General features: G+C 34.1%; 3 protein-coding genes across 3 annotated transcripts; 2 read left to right on the forward strand and 1 right to left on the reverse strand.

The window, feature by feature from the left end:
- Nucleotides 1-1,251: 1,251 nt before the first annotated feature.
- Nucleotides 1,252-2,130, reverse strand: CABS01_07866 (uncharacterized protein; the record flags this gene model as incomplete). Its single annotated transcript, XM_060541228.1, has 1 exon — nt 1,252-2,130. The coding sequence occupies one exon, from the start codon at nt 2,128-2,130 to the stop codon at nt 1,252-1,254; it is 879 nt and encodes a 292-aa protein (XP_060402728.1).
- A 2,472-nt stretch (nt 2,131-4,602) lies between these two features.
- On the forward strand, nt 4,603-5,381 carry CABS01_07867 (uncharacterized protein; the record flags this gene model as incomplete). Its single annotated transcript, XM_060541229.1, has 2 exons — nt 4,603-4,756; nt 4,813-5,381. The coding sequence occupies 2 exons, from the start codon at nt 4,603-4,605 to the stop codon at nt 5,379-5,381; spliced, it is 723 nt and encodes a 240-aa protein (XP_060402729.1).
- Nucleotides 5,382-18,138: 12,757 nt separating this feature from the next.
- On the forward strand, nt 18,139-18,954 carry CABS01_07868 (alanyl-tRNA synthetase; the record flags this gene model as incomplete). Its single annotated transcript, XM_060541230.1, has 1 exon — nt 18,139-18,954. The coding sequence occupies one exon, from the start codon at nt 18,139-18,141 to the stop codon at nt 18,952-18,954; it is 816 nt and encodes a 271-aa protein (XP_060402730.1).
- Nucleotides 18,955-19,025: the final 71 nt, after the last annotated feature.

Raw genomic sequence — 19,025 nt, forward strand, 5'->3', positions numbered from 1 at the left:
GACGCCATCTTTGTTGTTTAGCACCTTGTTGACTTCAGGCTAATTTCTAAATTTTATCACGAGCGCCGACTCCAGTTTACTGTCCAGAGATCTCTACCGGTGTGATCAATACCCCATTTTGAAGTTCACATCGGATAGAGGAGTTTATTTTTCAAATATTAACAGAAAGGCACTTATAATCACTGGTATTCAAGTGTTTTCAGTTATGACAATCGATTGCTGCTACATCAAGAGAAGCCAGCAGCTCTGGCAACGACCTCCTTAAGCTTTATTCGATCCTGCTCTCCTAGCCCACAAAGCTTCTCGTGCTCTCTCGTCACCATAGCATCCAAGTCGATACTGACCGTCATCGTCTGAATCTTCCATTTACTTTCAGGCTTCCATGAAGAATACGAAATACATGCATGCCCAACTCCAAATGGTCTTCCAACGCATCGGCCTCCCAAGTATACGGCACCAGCCTTGGCTTGGCTGCGTCTGGCATTGGAAAATCTGGTTGCGTTCCGCAACGGTGGGGCGAAATCCGACCGCGCTTAGACAAGTAAATACAGTTGATCTGATAAGAACACCGAGGGAGCAGACGATAGCTACGGACAAGACATACAAGCTTACAGCGACAAGAAATGACTTGGCGTGCGCCAAGCCTATTCCATACAGAGGACCACTTGTCAAATTTACGGCTGTTTCGCGATCAGAAACGCTAGAACCTTCCCAAGTAATAGGGGTAGTTACCACACGTGTGATCAAGAAGGCCAGCAGCAAGTGCTTGGCTACTCAAGTAGATGTCTAACTCAAACCTAGTAACCCAGAACACACCTTGGGCGTATTATGTGAACACTGCGGCACCTAACCAAAGGCCTTACAATAGGTCAAGCAAGCTACAGTAGTGAAAACTTTTCTTCTCGTAACTATCTAGAGAAACAGAGATGATTGGCTCAGGCGTACAACATTTGAGTACTTGGGGCCACCGCCCATTGGCTCACTGAGTAAACAATAAGGATACCTAGGGATCGTTTGTCTATCAAGGCTCCTGGTGTCTGTTGAAGAAAGTCATATGCCGTTCACTTGCAAGGTATCCATGTAGTTTCCTAGTGTTTTCACGTACTGGCATTTCTTAGTCTGTGTTCGGGTTGCATAGGTATCCGATTACGTAGCACCATCCGCAGCGTGGAAGATCTGTGAAGGACCATAATATCAATCTATTGTCAATGGCATACACAAAAATTCCAATTAATTATTCTTTTGCATGTTTCAATACCCATCAGAAATCCCATCGGCTTCCTCCCGTGCCCTGCGCTTCCTGTCCGCCGCCCACCACCACTGATGGGACTCGTCGTGATCCGATGCATCACATTCACGATCAGCCCAAGGTTTGGGGCTAAGGATGTAGTGAATGTTCTTGACCTCCTCGTCCCTCCAAATAGCATCGTGCACGCCGTTCCATCTCAGCGTCTTCAGTGCGTTGTAAACGTAGGGCAACCCCACCCATCGTCCACGAAACAGATTGGCGAGGAGGTCCTGGTCAGGGAATACCCACTCTGCAGGTGCGGTCTTGACACAGTCTACTATCGCCTCGTACTGACCTTTGGAGGGGATCACGACGAGAAGACCGCTGTTTAGAAGCCCAAGTGGCTGCTGAGTAAGATCCTTGCCGTTGGTCTGGGCTGCATCAGGGTCGGCGTGGTGAGACGTAAACGGACAATTGGCCGGGACCCAGCTGGCCGGGTAGTGAGGCTTCTTGAGGGGGTTGCAGGTGCACGCGTGACCGGCAGCGAAGACTTTTGTGCCGGTAGTGATGGTGGTGCCGGCGGGATTCAGTGGCAGCAGCATCAACTCGCCCATGTTCTTGCGCACGAGCATGTCGCAGTCTAGGAGGACGACTCGGCTGTAGGCGGTGAGAGAGAAGACGGTCAGTTTGATCCATGTGTCTTCAAAACGTGGCTCGCTTGAGTAGTCTCTTGTGTTCGAGGGGCTTAGCCGTGGAACCCGTTGGAGGGGGATCCCTCTGGCAGCAATGGCGGCGCGGCCCTCCTCGGGAAAGCAGTCTGTGTGAAGAGCGATGAAGGGGTAATTTGTATCCGAGACCAGGAGGGAATGATGTAAGGTCAGAAGTCCGGGGAGGTAACTCATATTTGTGATGAGACTATCCCAAACTTAAGGAATGTCAACGTTGGTGAGGCTTAATGCTTGGGAAGACAATATCACCTTTATCTGATTGTACTGGTTGTTTGAATTGTGGCATTTTAACGGCCGTTTTCTTGCGGTGAAAGTGCTTGTGAGATTCCTGGCAATAGTGGTGAATAGTATGCTCGGGCAACGTCTGCAGTATATGTACTCAAGGCGGTCGTCCCTTGGTTCATGAGCCACTTCCTGGATGGTGGAACAAATGCTGTACTCGGCCCATGCCGATGAAAAGTTGGCCACATGTGTTGTGGAACAGAAACACAGGACCACTCTCAGCATCGAAGCATCAACCTGATCTTATTATGAGTTCCGCATGCTGAGACGTACATGTAGTTTGAGATCCAATTTCCTCTTTCGATTGGACTTGCGTAGCCAAGCCCGCGCCTTTCCGCGAAACCAAATCATACGTCACTCGGGCGTTAAGCGATTCGATGATGTAGAATATGGAAGCACATACATGGGCTTATCGGCGGAGCGTGTCTTTCTCTTCCTCTGGAAGGGGTCACAAATCTTGAAGGAACCTGTCGCTCTGCCTCCGCGGCAATTCTTGGCTCGACCAACTACGTATGGCCATCATGATCTGCTTGCTGATTTATTCTGGCTCAACAGTCAGTCATGGGTCATTCCATGGAAATGCGAAGCCGGTGATGATCAGGAAGGAGCTCAAGCTGACTGAGAACATTCCAGTAGCTTCTACCAGCGAGGCCAACACCGGCAATTGGACACCAAAGCTGGGTTAGCTGTGTCACGTCCACCAGCAAAAGTGATTAGTGCCCACCTTTGAAAGGGTCTTTGAGCAGCCCTGTACCGTTAGATTGGACACAAGTCATTGAATGCCCGAACTTTCCTCTTTTCTCCCCATCAATGGGGCCGTGGGTGTGGATTTTCGTTCTAAATCCGCGATTTCCGTCGAGACGGGATTGGGCGCTTTAACAAAATCTCTGGTCGTCCTCCAGTTTGATATCCACCGCTCCCACGTTTCCGGCGTTTCCTCTTCTGCCTAAAGTATGCTGCAGCCAGTACTACGGTGGGCTTGCCGTTGTATTTAGTCCGTGTGAGGTCCTGCCGGAGTAAGATTGGGTCGCTTGGTGATCATGTTACGAATGTAGCCAAAAGAACAATCATGTCGGATTCTTCACCAAGGGTGTTGTTATTGGTGAGGTGGTTGGCATCATGATCGTCTCAATCTTTCTGACACTCTCCCATTAAGCTTCGGCCAGATTTTCCGCCTCCCTTTACTTGCCACAGATTCATGAACCAAGGATCTTGTGTGCCGGTAACTGGAATTGAACCAGCGACATTTGGACTTCAGAGACCTTACTAGGTGCATACATTGAAATGCAGTATTTGGGAAGCAGCCATTGTTAGGGGCATTTCCGCAAAAGTGCGCGTAAACTCAGCATCATGCAAGAATCAGAAGCCCATAGCTTATATCATAATAAGGCTTGTAAGCCTTAAAATAAAATTTCGAGCCTAAATACTGATCTGAATTTTCGACGGCCGGTTTTCGACGGCCGACCAAGAGTTCCAGGTGCACTTACGAATCTGTAGACAGGCATAAGTTTAATATCCTGTCCCTATTTGCGACGTGATGAAAGTATGAGGTTCAAATCGCAGATCTAAGCGCACACTCTTCCCAGTACATCCAAACACCCCGCCACAGCGACATCTAAGCTCCAAAATATCATTGAGGAGCACACAGTGCGATTTATCGGCTCGTTATCTGGCCATTTACAAAGTTGCCGGCTGCGTCACACTTCACGCGGTGTGTCTTCGCTCGTCTGTGATGGTATTGATGGCGTGCGGAGTGAGGGCAGGGATTTTCTGAATTTTAAGGTGCCGACTGCTTAGGAGCGTACGTGTACTGCGAAGAATTGAGTTAACGAGGATCATTGGTGAACCATGGGTTGGAGAGGGGTAATTTGCCTATCTTAACTTCTATGGATTTCTCAAACAGCTCATCCCTCAAGGCTTCGATCTCGAAAAGCGCAGACCAGTCTCGCAACCACAACTGCCCTGAAAGCTTGCTAGAAAATTAGTTTCCTTTCTAAAAATTCTAGTTTAGCAAGTATCGCTCGTTAGAAATGCCGCATGTTAGCCTCACTTCTATTGCTTAACTCTATCTAGTAAGGAACAACACAAAAGCTCTAGCTTAACTCAATATCGGCGCTAATATAAATCTTAACCGGATGTTTAACTGTTCTTTGAGTCGATACTTTCCACGCTCGAATGAGAGCGAGTCATGCCACAACTGGAAGCTATCTTTTCCCAGACTGAAGGAAAGTTCTGCGTAACAAATTTAAGCAGCATTAAGCCCACTTGAAGACATCGTGTTGATCCTTTATCTCTACAAGTCACCTTAGCACTCCGCTGCCTTACATTCTTATCCTACGACCAGGTGAAAGCCAGTTGCACAACATGTACTTCGTCATTATCGTCCTCTTGGAGACCCTTGCAGCCTCTGTAGCCGCACATCCCATCGTCGTCTCCTCCGATCTCTCCTACGCCTCGGCGCCATCATTCAGAAATGGCATGCACACGAACAATATTAAAATCAAAGTAGGGGAAGAAGGTAAAGTTGAAGAAGCCTCAAGACCTTTCCAACTGATTCTGATATGTTGGTCACAGATCAGCCCGACCTTCAAACTAGGGATGAGGCTGTGGTTGGTGTCCTCGGCTTAGACACCGAAGATGCCGGGTTGCCCATCCAGCACTATGACAAGGAGATCACTCACGTCTCTCCCAATAATGATCTCTCAATCGTCCAAAGAGCAAACAAGAAGCCGACGAAAGCTGAATTAAAGGCCGACGACAAGAAGTTTCATAGAGATCAACTACGACCAGACGACGCAAAATACATTAACAACCTCGACAGAGCCAATGCCAAACAATGTGGTACAGGTTGCCAGGACTCCTTAAACTCTCACCGCTCCCAGCAGAGCAAGGAGCTAAAAGAAAAACAGCGAAATGCGCCAAATCTCCCAGGCTCAAGGGCATCACGAGGCGAAGTCAATAGTAAAGAGAATGACTATCAGCACGATTTGAATCACCTGCGTATGGACAGAGGCGACATAGGTGAAAACGGTAAGAATTCCCTGAACTCGTGGCATTCAGTCGAATCCGCCAATTCGAAGGCATCGAAGGCATCGAAGGCATCTAAGGCATCTAAGGCATCGAAAGGAGGCAATCATGGCTGAGTAGCTTAAAAATGGTTCGAACCAACAACACGTATACGGATTGTGTCGTACAAAAACGGAACCGTAATTGCCGGCCAGCAATTACGCCTTATTTACCACAGATTGTAACAGGCTGGAAGTTCGAACTGTCAATGTTTCATTCAATTCTCAGGGAACTTCATGATCAAGAGATTCATTGAGATAGTTTTTGTAGCGAATGAAGTGTTGTCGCAATCCTCTGTGATCGATCCGCCTTCAGCCGGGCCAGATGCTAGTGACACGCCGAACTACATTTGCAACGCTCCAAGATCTTTATGCAGGGCAGGATTTCCGAAAGTATGAGCTACATTCATCTATGACTGTGTTCCACAGCGCATAGCTTTCACTCACACAAGAAACGTTTCTAGCTACCTAGGCTTTGTTCATAGTTGCCTGATTCTAGCATGGCTCAGTTGGTGCGATTGCTGAATGGGCATCACGCGTAAGTGAATTGTCAAGGAGCCTGAGCTGCCAAGGCGTTTCCTGGGGCAAAGTCAGACCGCTGCTCATGCCGCTTACGCTGAAAACATCCAGGTCTCATCTAACCACTCGAAGTCAGCAACTCAAAGGTGAGCAGCCGGATGCAAGAATAGAGTGCCTCGCCACTGTCTCTAGTGTCTTCCTGCGTGGGTGCGGCGACCGCCGAAAATGTACAAAGAAATTATCACGCAATGGTTATTCTGGAGTATGAGTACAGTGTGTGCCCGGTTTGCTCGTCCACTTCTCATCAGCAAAGCTTGTGTTGGTTCTACTTGACCTACCTTACCGGGAATCGTAGGGGGGTAGATACTATTGCGGGCGCCTATCAGCCGTTACTACACACCCGCTAGCTATTGCTAATTATGTACTAGTTACTAAGCAAACAACCATTATTAAGCGTTACTAAGTATTACTAAGGTCCTAATAATATAGATATAATACGGCCCCTAGCGCAATATATTTTTATTAATAAAAACTACTAATCGTCTATTTATATCTATTTTAAGCCCCCTTATTAATTATATTATTATTAAAATTATATTACTAGTGCTGTTACTAGTATTACTAATATTACTAGTTCTAATATTACTAATACTAGTACTACTACTTATACTATTATTACTAAAGGGCTACCTAGGTACTTATTAAATCGATATTATTATTACGAGCCTAATACTTAATAATTATTAAAAAAAAAGTTATATACGGTATATAAAGTAAGTATAAAGTAATATAATATAATAAAGTAAACTTACGCTATTTATTACTACTTTAGTATAGTTAGGGTAGTTAGTATCCTTAGTACTACTCTTAGCGCTATAAATAGCGGTACTATTATTATAATTATTTACTAGAGCCGAATTTTTATTATTAATAAGCTTTTTTAATACTATACAGCGGGCTTTTTTAATACGGTAGCCTATACTAGTACTTTTAATACTTTATATAGCGTATAGTTTTAGTATAACTTTTATAATTATAATTAATATAGTAGCGACGCTAGTAGTATTTAGGGCCGGCTTATTAGTAGTGTGCATAAGCTACGTAAGAGAAGGAGGGTTTAATATAATAAATTTAAGCTATATAAAATAATATAAGCTAGATAAATTAATAAAAATACGAAGGAGTAAATTACTTTATATGTAATATAATTATAATTATTATAACTACTATTAATATAATATAATACGATATAATATAAGGTATATAAGTAATATAAAAGAAGTTAAGTAATATAATAGGGAATATAAATAGATTTAATTATAGTATTATAAAGTACTTTATAAAATATTAAAAGTATAAAAATAAGGTATTTATTAATATATTAGACCTCTATTTTATAATATAAAAAGATAGTAAAACTAAGTAACTAAAATCTATTTTAAAATAAGGGGCTTTTTTATAATTTATAAAGTTAATATACCTAGCTTTATTCTAACTATTTTTATAATACTATTTAATATAATAGTAATATTTAAATAATAGCCCCTTCCTCTCTCTTTTAGCTAACTTATATTTTCTATTATAGCCCTCGTAAATATAATACCTATTTACTTAATAACTTTAAAAAGTTAATAATAATTAAGAGCTAAGTAATCTTAAGTAAGGTAAAAAAGAACTAAGTTAATAATTATATATAGTATAGTATTTTAGTTAATTATTAAAATACGTATTAGAAACGTAAAGGTACTTAACGATACTTATAACGTATACGATTATATTAAGTACTACGGGTAGTAAAAAGTAAGTTTAAAAAGCTATTAATTCTAAATATAGCCGTACTATTATTATCTAAGTTAAATACGTTAGTATTAGAATAATTATTAAAAATACTATTATTATTAAAAATATTCTCTAAGGGCTAGCCTCGGATAAGCTTATTAAACTAAAATATAAATAGATTATTATATTATTATTAACTATTACGAGGGGTACTTTAATTATTATTTTATTTATTAAGTATAATATAAGTAAAGTAATAGCTTAGTATTATAAAGTAACTAAGTATATTTAGAGGAGGGGGTAGCGAGAGCTTATTATCCTAGGTACGCTTAACGAGGTTAGTAAGGATAAGAGCTAGACGCTACGGGGTAATTTTTAATATCTTATTATTCTAAGAGAATAGCTCTTTATTAATATTCGTAAAGTACTAATAATAAGCGAGATTATTATAGGTCTAAATAATTTTTTTATAGAAGTTAGTATTTTTTTTCTTTTTTTTATTATTAAATAGCTCGCTATTTATAGTAACCTCTTAATTAATAAGCTTAAATATTATAAGTATAAAAATAGTAAATATAATACGGATATAATAATATATTAAGGGACGCTAGTTAGTAATACGATCCTTAGTAAAAGTAATATTGTAATTAATATACTTAATAATAATATACTAAATAATAAAAAAAGTAGTACGACCTAATTATTTTAATAATATATTATAAAAAGTAATAGTAGTATTAGCATCCGTTTTTAAGTCTTTTTTAACGAGCTTAAAGACTTCTAAATACTTAAGAATATATTTATAATACTAATTAAAGAGGTAATTATAAAAGAACTTATATTAAAGATTATAATACTAGTTCGTACCGGTCTTATATAAACCCTAGAAGTCTTTAGTTAATAAAATAATATTATAGTTAATATAAACTTTAAAAATCGTATTATTTAAAAACTTATTTATATAAAATACGAACTAGTTCTTATAATATTTATAGTCGAGCTTATTTTATAAATCGATCTTATTATTTTTTTATATTTAAAGAAATATATAGATAGTAATAAGAGTAGTAATAAGGGAAGCTAGATTATTAGCACTATTATGGGTATATATAAGTATAGACTTAGTTAATAATAAGTAAAAGGTATATATATTCTTATTAAAAATAAAGCGCTAGTTAAGAATAAACTAAAGGGTACGAATATTAACTTAGTATACTTCGAAAAAGAACTTAGGATAGGCCTAAAGTAGCTATATAATAATATAGTTGCCCTTAATATTAAATAAAAATAGAGGTCCCTAGACGTTATTAATTATATTATATATTATAAAAAATAAGGAAAGGTAATATATATAATCGGAGTCTATATTAGTAAATTACTTAAGTTTAGTATAAGGCTAGTAGTATTTTCCTAGAGTTATTATTAATATATTACTTAATAATAAAAAAGCAGGGCTATTATACTTACTTAAGTACGTTAAATACTACTACTATCTCCCTCTTTATTTTCGTTTTTATTTTTATTATTATTATTAATATCCTCGCTATTACTATTATTACGAGTCTTATAGAAATTACGTTTTAATATTTAGTACTTAATACCTCCTTAAGTTACCTTATTTTAAATATTATAAATAGGGGGGCTATTACTACGAGAAGTAGAGCTGCTATAAATAGGGGGACTATTACTACTACGAGGAGTATTATTATTACGAGGAGTATTACTACTACTACGAGGAGCAGAACCGCTATGAGCAGAGCTATTACGAGTAAAACTACTACGAGTAGAACTATTACTACGGTTACTACGGCTAGTACGGATACGAAAAAGCTTAGAAGACATAGCTATTTTAATAGCTATATATCGCGATATATTATACTATAAATTATACTATTAATTATTAGTATTAGAAATATATAAGTAAAAAAGTTAAAGTTTATAAGTAAGAGGTAAGAGGAAATAAAGTACTTTAAATAATAATTTTATACCGTAAGAAAAAGAATAGGTAGAAGAAAAAATTAATAAAAAAGCCTTATATAAATATTAAGGCAAATACTATTATCTTAGTAATTTTAAAGGCTTAAAGGCTTAAAGGTATTAAAAGTAAAGCTCTAGCGATATAAGGTGCCCCGGAAGTGGGGTTACGTAATATACCTCCTTCCTTCCTTCCTTCCTTTTACTACTACCTTTATTACTACTACTACTAATATAGTGGTTTTTTTTTCCGGCTTTATAGGTATAAAAGATCGACCTTAATAGGATTACGCTTTTAAAGGAAATTACACGATATAGTACACTTTTTAACTATATAATACGCGTAATATATCCTAAGTACGCGCTTAACGTAATATAGTAATTTTAATACGAAAACTGCTATTTAATTTAGAATAAGTAAGCTACCCTTTTCGGTAACGGCGCCGGCTAAAAAGGTCAATAGCAAAGGTCGGCCGTAATAGTTAACTATAATAGTTAGCTACTATAATCGGCCATAATAGTTAGAAGTAGCCTTCCTTAACTATAGAGGTTCTAAATTTTAATAGCGACGTAGAGGTTTCTAAAAAAAGGGCTAAATAAGCTAATATTTATTACTTATACTAGAGCTTATAAAAATTCTTTTTATCCTTATCGCTTTTAATATCGCCCAAAGCTACTCTCTATTTAAACTAAATAAATTTACTAAATAAATTTACTAAATAAATTTACTAAATAAATCTACTAAATAAACCTATTAATATATAAACTACTACTTTACTCCTAGTATATAGTTAGTAATTAATAAGCTAGAACTCTCTAAAAATACCTATTAATAAGTCTACCCTTTTTAAACTAAGCGCCCTCTTCGGCTAGCTCGACGCTATAGCTATCGTAGCTAACGTAAGTACGCCTAAGAAGTAGCAAAGTACTTTCCGGTAGTGCGGAATTCGGCTAGGTAATATTATAAGTACTATAAATAGCTAGGCCGGTACGGATATTAAGATCTAGTATATTAATACCGGCCTAGCTATAATAGCTATAATAAACGGGCCGGAGGTATATAAAGTTAGGGTAATAAGCCGGCGCTTTAAATAGCTCTTATAGGACCCCCCGGGTAATAATAATACTTATATAAAAGAATAGATTATATTAAACCTAGCTACTTACGCAGGCTAGTACTAAGAGGTCCTATGCGCATTAGAATAAGTAAAGCTCGCCCTATAAGTAGCTAGAACTTAGGAGGACTACGGCAAAAGGTTAGGAGCTATTTTAATTAGTAATTAGGTATAGAGCGTAATATACCCAGTTTTCCTTAATACGTAATATACGGTACGGCCCCGGCGGATTACTCCGTCGGGGGGCTACTACTACTAATACCTAGCATACTTTAGGCATATTATAGACTTCTTATTTTTTTATATTATAGACTTTTTATTTTTCTATACTAATTAACTTAATTAATATTATTCTTTTATATTAATATTAGAATGCGTATTATAGTACGAGGTATTATAATATATTACGATATAAAGTATTAGCTATTTTAAGTTTAAGTAATATAAGCACTGGGCTAGGTTATTATATAAGAGTTAACTTACTAAATAATAAGCCCGCTACTTAAGGTACTTAAGATATTTAATATATTAACGATAATATTAATATAAATATTAGCTACTCTAGAGGGGACGAGGCTAGCGGTAATATTAAAATAAAAGGTACTAAAGTAGAAAATATTAATATACCCGATAATAATAATAATAATCTCTCTATTTTATTAAATAATACTACTAGAGGTAAGTAATTTAATATCCTTATATATTAAATTAACTAACTACGATAGGTATAATAGATTTTGAAAATATTAATAACCTTAGTATTTTAAAAGCTAAAGCGGACGGTATATTACTAATAAGATTTAATAATACCGAACTTATTATAGTTATTAATTATAATAAGCGCTTTATAAATATTAAGTAAGCTATAATAACTAGAGCTTTTTATAAGGATAATAATAATAGCGATAGTAATATCTCGAAAATATTATTATATACTCCTAATATAGTAAAGTTAATTATCGTAATAATAAGTAGTTATAAGATCGTAACTAATAAGGATAAGAAGGAGGTTAATAATAATAATCTATCGATTTTTATCCCTTATTAATAAAATTAATTCTTTAAATTATTTAATTTCGAACTTAGATTTAGCTTATTTACTTATATATTTAGTATTAATCGTACTTAATACGCTAGTATACGTAAGTTCTTTAGCTTATTAAAGAATAATAATAATAGCCTTACCCTAGCTATTAATATACTTTTAAATTAACTATTAATACTAAAGGATTATATATCTTATTAGTTCTTTTTAATACTAATACGACGTATTAAAATACTTTTTAAGCTCGAGAAGCTACTTATTATATACGTATTTAAAAAACTTAAAAAAAGAGAGTAAATAAGTTAGAAAATCGTTACTAACTTATACTTTCTTAACCTAACTACCCTCTTTAAAAACTTTCTTATATTTAATATTACTAAGACTATATACGAGGGCTTTACTAATTTTATAAACGTACTTATTAACCTATTTAAGTTATATAGCTAGGTATTATTAATACGAATAACGTTAAGTAAATTTACTTATATTATTATTAATAATAAAGAGCGTAATATAGTATTACTTTCGGACTTTATATTATATTATTATACTCGTAATAACTATATTTACTAATTTATATATCAGTTAGAGCTTAAGAAGTACTACTTAGGTTGCGTGTTTAGTATTAGTTATAATATAAGGGCTGACTTTTATATTACGTTAAGTAGCGGTATTACTATTTAGATCTAAAAAGCTTTCTACTTAATTAATTAGTATTATAATAGAGTTTTATTAAAGTACCCCCTTATTAATTAACTTAAGCTTACTATCGTATCGCTTTAATATTTAAATAAGCTTATTTTATTTAATAAAGTTATATATATCCCTAAGGAATATATAATTTCCTTATTAATAAATATTATTATTTATAATTACTTTTTAAGTAAAATATTATAAGATCTTAGCTTATAACTTAAGAAGAAGATTATAATATTAAAGGCTATTTTTTAAAAATATAATTAGTACTTATTACTACTTAAATACGATATTATTATCCGTCGTATTTAGTATTATAAGTCCGTTAACTTTATTCTTTTATATTATATATACTCTATTCATACTAAGCTTAAAATTAAGACGTACGGCTACGATATATTTAAAATATAAAATAAGGGTAATATCCTTAGCTATCCGATTATATATTTTATTAATAACTTTAGTATTTATTAAAACTCGTATTATTCTTTAATTAGTATTTATATTATTATAATAACCTTATTTACTTAAAACCGTTTTTACTAAGCTAATATTTTCCTTTTTATTCTTAGTTTATATAGTGGTTTTTTTCCGGCTTTATAAGCATAAAAGATCGACCTTAATAGGATTACGCTTTTAAAGGAAATTATATAATACGGTATACTTTTTAACTATATAATATGCGTAATATCCCCTAAGTACGCGCTTAACGTAATATAGTAATTTTAATATAAAAACTACTATATAATTTAGGATAGGTAAGCTATCTTACTACTTACTAACGATAAGCTAAGTAATATACTTATATAGTAGCGCTAGCTAAAAAGGTTAATAATAGAGGTCGGCCGTAATAGTTAGCTATAATAATCGGCTATAATAGTTAGAGGCGGCCCTTAACTATAGAGGTTTTAAACTTTAATAGCGACGTAGAGGTTTCTAAAGAAAGGGCTAAATAGGCTAATATTTACTACTCTTATTATACTTACCGTACTAGAGCTCGTAAAGATTCTTTTTATCCTCATCGCTTTTAATATTGCCTAAAGCTGCTCTCTATTTAAACTAAATAAATTTACTAAATAAATTTATTAAATAAACTTATTAATACATAAACCACTACCTAAATAGCTAGTTAAATAACTAGTTAAGAGGTTAGCTAGTTAAAATACTACCTCGACGAGAACCTCTTAGTATATAGTTAGTAATTAGTAGGCTAAAGATGCTTATTAATAAGTTTACCCCTCTCGGGCTAGGCACCCTTAGCTAGCTCGACGCTATAGCTATTATAACTAATATAAATATACTTAAGGATTAATAAAGTACTTTTTAATAGTACGGAATTTAGCTAAGTAATAGTACGAACGTTATAAATAGCCGGGCCGGTATAGATATTAAGATTTAGTATATTAATATTAGCTTAGAAATTATACTTTATAAAGCTAGAAATCCCTTTAATATAGGTTATATTATAAATATAAAAGAATATATAAGGGGCTCCTTAACCCTTAATAAAAAGGAGTATATAATATAGGATCTAGTTACTTATACGGGCTAGTATTAGGAAGTCTTATATATATTAAAATAAGTATAGCTTGCCCTTTAGATAGCTAGAAACGGGGGAAGGTTAGGAGCTATTAATAAAAAGAAAATAACGGTCGAGTTAATTAATTTTAATTAGTAGTTAGGTATAGAGCGCAATATACCCAGTTTTCCCTAATACGTAATACATAGTACGGCCCCGGCGGATTGCTCCGTCGGGGGGGTTATTCTTAGTTTATATAAGTTAAACTTTAATAATATAATTAAAGCCTTTTAATCTCTAAATAAGCTTAACGGTAGTATTAAAGAAGTATATATTAATAAGAAGATTTATATTATATATATTCTAACGATTTACTATATTAATAATATACTATAGTAAAATAAGAATAATAGCTTTAGAAGTCCCCGGGCTTATAAGTTCTATTAGTTCTATTATATTAGTAAGTACGTTACTAAATTAAGCGATCTAAATACTATTTTTAACTTCGATATTATTACGTATAGTTACTATTATTATTAATATTAGGCTATAAAAAATAGTATAAATACTTTTTATAAAATAATAGACCGTAAATAATATAGTATTATATAGGGGTTTAATAAGAAGGAACTAATATTATTTATTATTATATTAGTTTTAAACCTTATTATATTTAAACTACTAGATCTAGCTTATTTTAAATACTAAGGTTTATTAGAGCTAATATATAGTTTATTAATTAATAGTATTTTAACTAAGACCGCTAAGAAGGAGTATATATATATACTTTATATATAGCTATTCTTACTTAGCTAAGAACGTTTATAATCCCTAATTTATTACTTATAAAGCTATTTACTTATAGCGGACGCTTAATAGTTTATTATTATTTTTAAATTACTATATAAATAGCTTAAGCCTAGCTATATCTACTTAAAGTTCTTTATAATAGTATATTAAAAGCTCGACGCTAATATAAATAGTACTATTATCGATTTTATTATAAGAGTATTTATAATATTTACAAAGTTAAATAGCGTATTAGTTAGGCTAAAGCTATCGTAATTAGATAGGGATAATATATTTTATATTATTATTAATACCCGTTATATATATTAGTAAGTTTATTAGTTCGCTTCGTAATTTATCCTTAATAACCCTAGAGCTTAGAGTACTACTAGTCCTAATAATTAGTTTACTAATAGTTATATATTAATAATACTATTTTTAGTACCTCGTTATAACGCTACTTAAGTATTATTTATTATTAATAATATACCTCTTTTATTAATTAAAGATATAATTAATATTACTACCCCTAAGAGAGCTACGTAGTATATTTATAATATAATATAACTTAACGTTTATATAAGTATATATTATAAAGCTATTATAAATAAGTATACTTTACTAGTTAACGTTAATACGCTAATAAGAGAGAATTAGTATAAGTAAGCTCTATATTATATATTATTATTATTAATTATTAACTTATTAATAAATAGTTTAAATAAAAAGTATATGAGACTAATTATAGTATTAATATTAAGAAAACGTTACTAACTAAGATTAATATATAAATTACTATTTAAATAATTTTACGTAATACTTTTATTAATAATAGCGACTTAACTAAATAAGTTAATTATATATATAATAAATACCTAACGCTCTTTAATAGTATCCTTTTACGAACTAACTTAAAAGATATTTAAGTAGAGGATAACCCTCTAGACTTCGAGTTAGATATTTTTACTAATATAGATACTAACTATAGATATATAATAGTTATTAATTAAGTTTAATCTAAGGGCTTAATATACTTTATTAATAAGGGCTAATTACTACCCTTTAAAAAGCGTATAATAACTAATATATTTAAAAGGGCCCTTTATAAAGCATACGTATAATATACTTAAGAGGAGTATTACGTATTTAGATTATAGGCTATTTAATAAGCTAACCGCTTCGGCTTTATAAATAAGTATATTCTTATATTTTTAATAATACTCTTAAGCCGTAGGATAGGCTAAGTAATAAATACTATTAGAGTAAAGATAATATTATTAATACGATAAGTATTTTATTAGTAATAATATTTATTAATTATATTATATAAGGAGATATAATATATAGATAAAGATTCTTAAGTCTTATTCCGTTATTTTTTAATAATAAGAGAATTATCTAAGACTTGCGCGTATAGTATATTAATAAAATATTATCGTAAAATAATAGAGCTTAGATATTACGATATTTAATAATAGTATTATTCGCTAACGACGTTACTTAATACTAAGGATTTTTAATAATATATTTTTACGAGAAGTAATTATATTAAGTATTATTTGTTTTTTATTTCTACCTTTGCTGGCTGCTCGGGCGATTCTCGATGTCGTTTACACGGTATTAATACACGGTATCAGTGGATACTCACACTGTCTCGCTAGACTATTTTTTTAGATTTTCCAACTTTTTAACTTTCCCTCCTGCAAAGTTCACAACCACGGATATTAAGTATTATAATAATAATAATAATTATATTAGTTATATTAACTAGATCTTTATTTATAAACTATTATATTTAGAGTAGCGTATATTTATTATTACTATGCTAGTTAAAGTATTAAATAAAGTTAATAATATCCTTAGCTTTTATAAGGTTGCTTATAAAACCTATATCCTTATTATTATTAATATTAATTTTATAAAGGCCGAGAAGCTTTATATTATACCTATCTATAATATAGTCGTCTAGGTCGATTAGTAAGTAGAATAGCTTTAATATTATCGTCGGGCTAGTTAGTAGTTAGGTTTATTTACTAATTAAAGTATAGTATAAAAAAGTATATCGTAACTAACTCTTTATATAAATATTATAGTACTTTTTAAATAATTATATCGTATTCTTAAAAAAGTATTCCTAAGAGAATTTTAATCGTTACTATAATTATAAGGTTAGTATTAAGTATTATAAAGTAGTCGACTATTAGTTACTTATTAAAATACTAAAGTAGATATTATTATAATATTAAGAATATTATTTTAACCTAGTTTATACTCTTTTATAATAGGATATTTTATTATATACTAATAGTATAACTACTAAACTTATATAAATAATTTATTAACCCGTTTACGATTATTTAATAATAAATATATACCCGCGTATTACCTATATAAAAAAATAGTTAAGTTTAATATAAGATACTTATTAAAAACCTTACTTTTATACTTAGTATAACTAATATTATTAGTATAGATCTTAGTACGCTACGTAAGTAGCTTATACTACTCGCTATATAATAATATTATACTACCTTATATAGACCGGTATTAGTATATTACTAAGCCTATTAGTATAATTAGACCCTAATAGTATTAGACTTCTTTTTTATTAATAGAATATAAGGGTATTAGACTTAGGTATAATTAATATAGTAATAATTTCTTTAGTAATTAAGGTAGTTAATTTAACTTAGTAAATTTAACTTAGCGGATTTAGTATAGTAGTTAACGGGGATATTAGAGCTAGACCGTATATAATAAGTAGTGAATATAATAGTATATATTATATACTTATATTAAAAACTATATATATATATATATAACTTAGTCCCGCTAGCTAAATCTATACGTACAGACCCCTAACCCTCCGTAACGCTCAATAACGCTTAATAATAGTTATTATTTACTATAACGATTGTTTTACGAGTTACCCCTACTAACTCCGCAATAGTAGTCGATAGTTGTACAATAGTAATTTAGCTAGCTACGGTATTTACCCCTCTGCTACTCCCGGTAAGGTACAATTAGTTGATAACCTGACTCAATATTTAAAGAGGTTAAGTGGACGGCGGCTCTTAAAGCCCCTCTTAGGGGGATGAGAAAATCAATCCCTGTTAATTGCTTTGAAAGAGCGCGCACGCGCCGCTCCGAGGCCCCATCTCATGTTACCAAAGTGCCTTTCGGACCACATTTCATCATCACTCGCGCCCTTCATGTCAACCCGCCGGCTATAGAACCGGTTAGAATAGCCAAGAAGAAGAGACATCGCAATTACTCACCAGTTCTATAGAGCTATCATAGGCGCTTATCCAGACGTTGAAATCGTCTCATACAGTTTCATTCTCAGATCGCCTTCGGAACAGAAAGGCCTCATACATAGATACAGACACAGACACAACGATGGCATCGACAGCAGCAGCCAGAACATACCTGGCCTTCCAACACAACGCAAAACTCACCACTCTCAAGACCATCGTCACCGCCATCCGCCCCTTTGCAGACCTCGAAGAAGCCAATCGCGGACTCTTCAAAGATGGAAGCGACCAAGATCACGTAGTCGTGACGGAACAAACAATCTTCCACCCCCAAGGCGGCGGCCAGCCCTCCGACATCGGCTCCATGACCGCCACCGCAGGCTCCTCCTTCGCCGTCAACTCTGTACGCATGGACGCCGTACGCGACGGCCAAGTCCTACATTTCGGACGTTTCAACGGAGACGCGGTATTTAAAGAGGGCGACGAGGTAGAGCAAGCCATCGACGTCGAGAAGAGACTGCTGTACTCCCGCCTCCACACAGCAGGACACGTCCTCGGCGCAGCGGTACGGCACCTCCTCGAGAAGGAAGTCGAGGGCTTCGACGAGCTCAAGGCGTCGCATTTCCCGGACTCGGCATCATGCGAGTTCCAGGGCCTCATTGATGGGAAATGGAAGGAGCCGATCCAGGGCAAGGTGGATGAGTTCTTGGCGGCCAAGATGCCGGTCAAGGTCGATTTCTGGGACGAGGACGATTTCCGGGCGCGGGGGCTCGAGAGGCTGATTCCGGACCGGAGTCTTGCGCCGCCCGGGGAGAAGTTTCGCGTTGTGGAGATTGTGGGCGCCGAGGTGTATCCTTGCGGTGGTACGCATGTCGACACGACGGATTTGTGCGGGGAAACTGTCGTGAAGAAGATTTCGAGGAGTAAAGGGAAGTCAAAGGTCAGCTACGCGGTGAAATAGAAAGGTGAAAGACGATTTAGACGGCTTGGGTACACGAATGATGAGCGTTGCAGGTGTATCATAATAGAGAA

Source organism: Colletotrichum abscissum, assembly GCF_030869225.1.
Source record: "Colletotrichum abscissum strain IMI 504890 chromosome Unknown Scaffold_17.1, whole genome shotgun sequence".
NCBI lineage: Eukaryota > Fungi > Ascomycota > Sordariomycetes > Glomerellales > Glomerellaceae > Colletotrichum > Colletotrichum abscissum.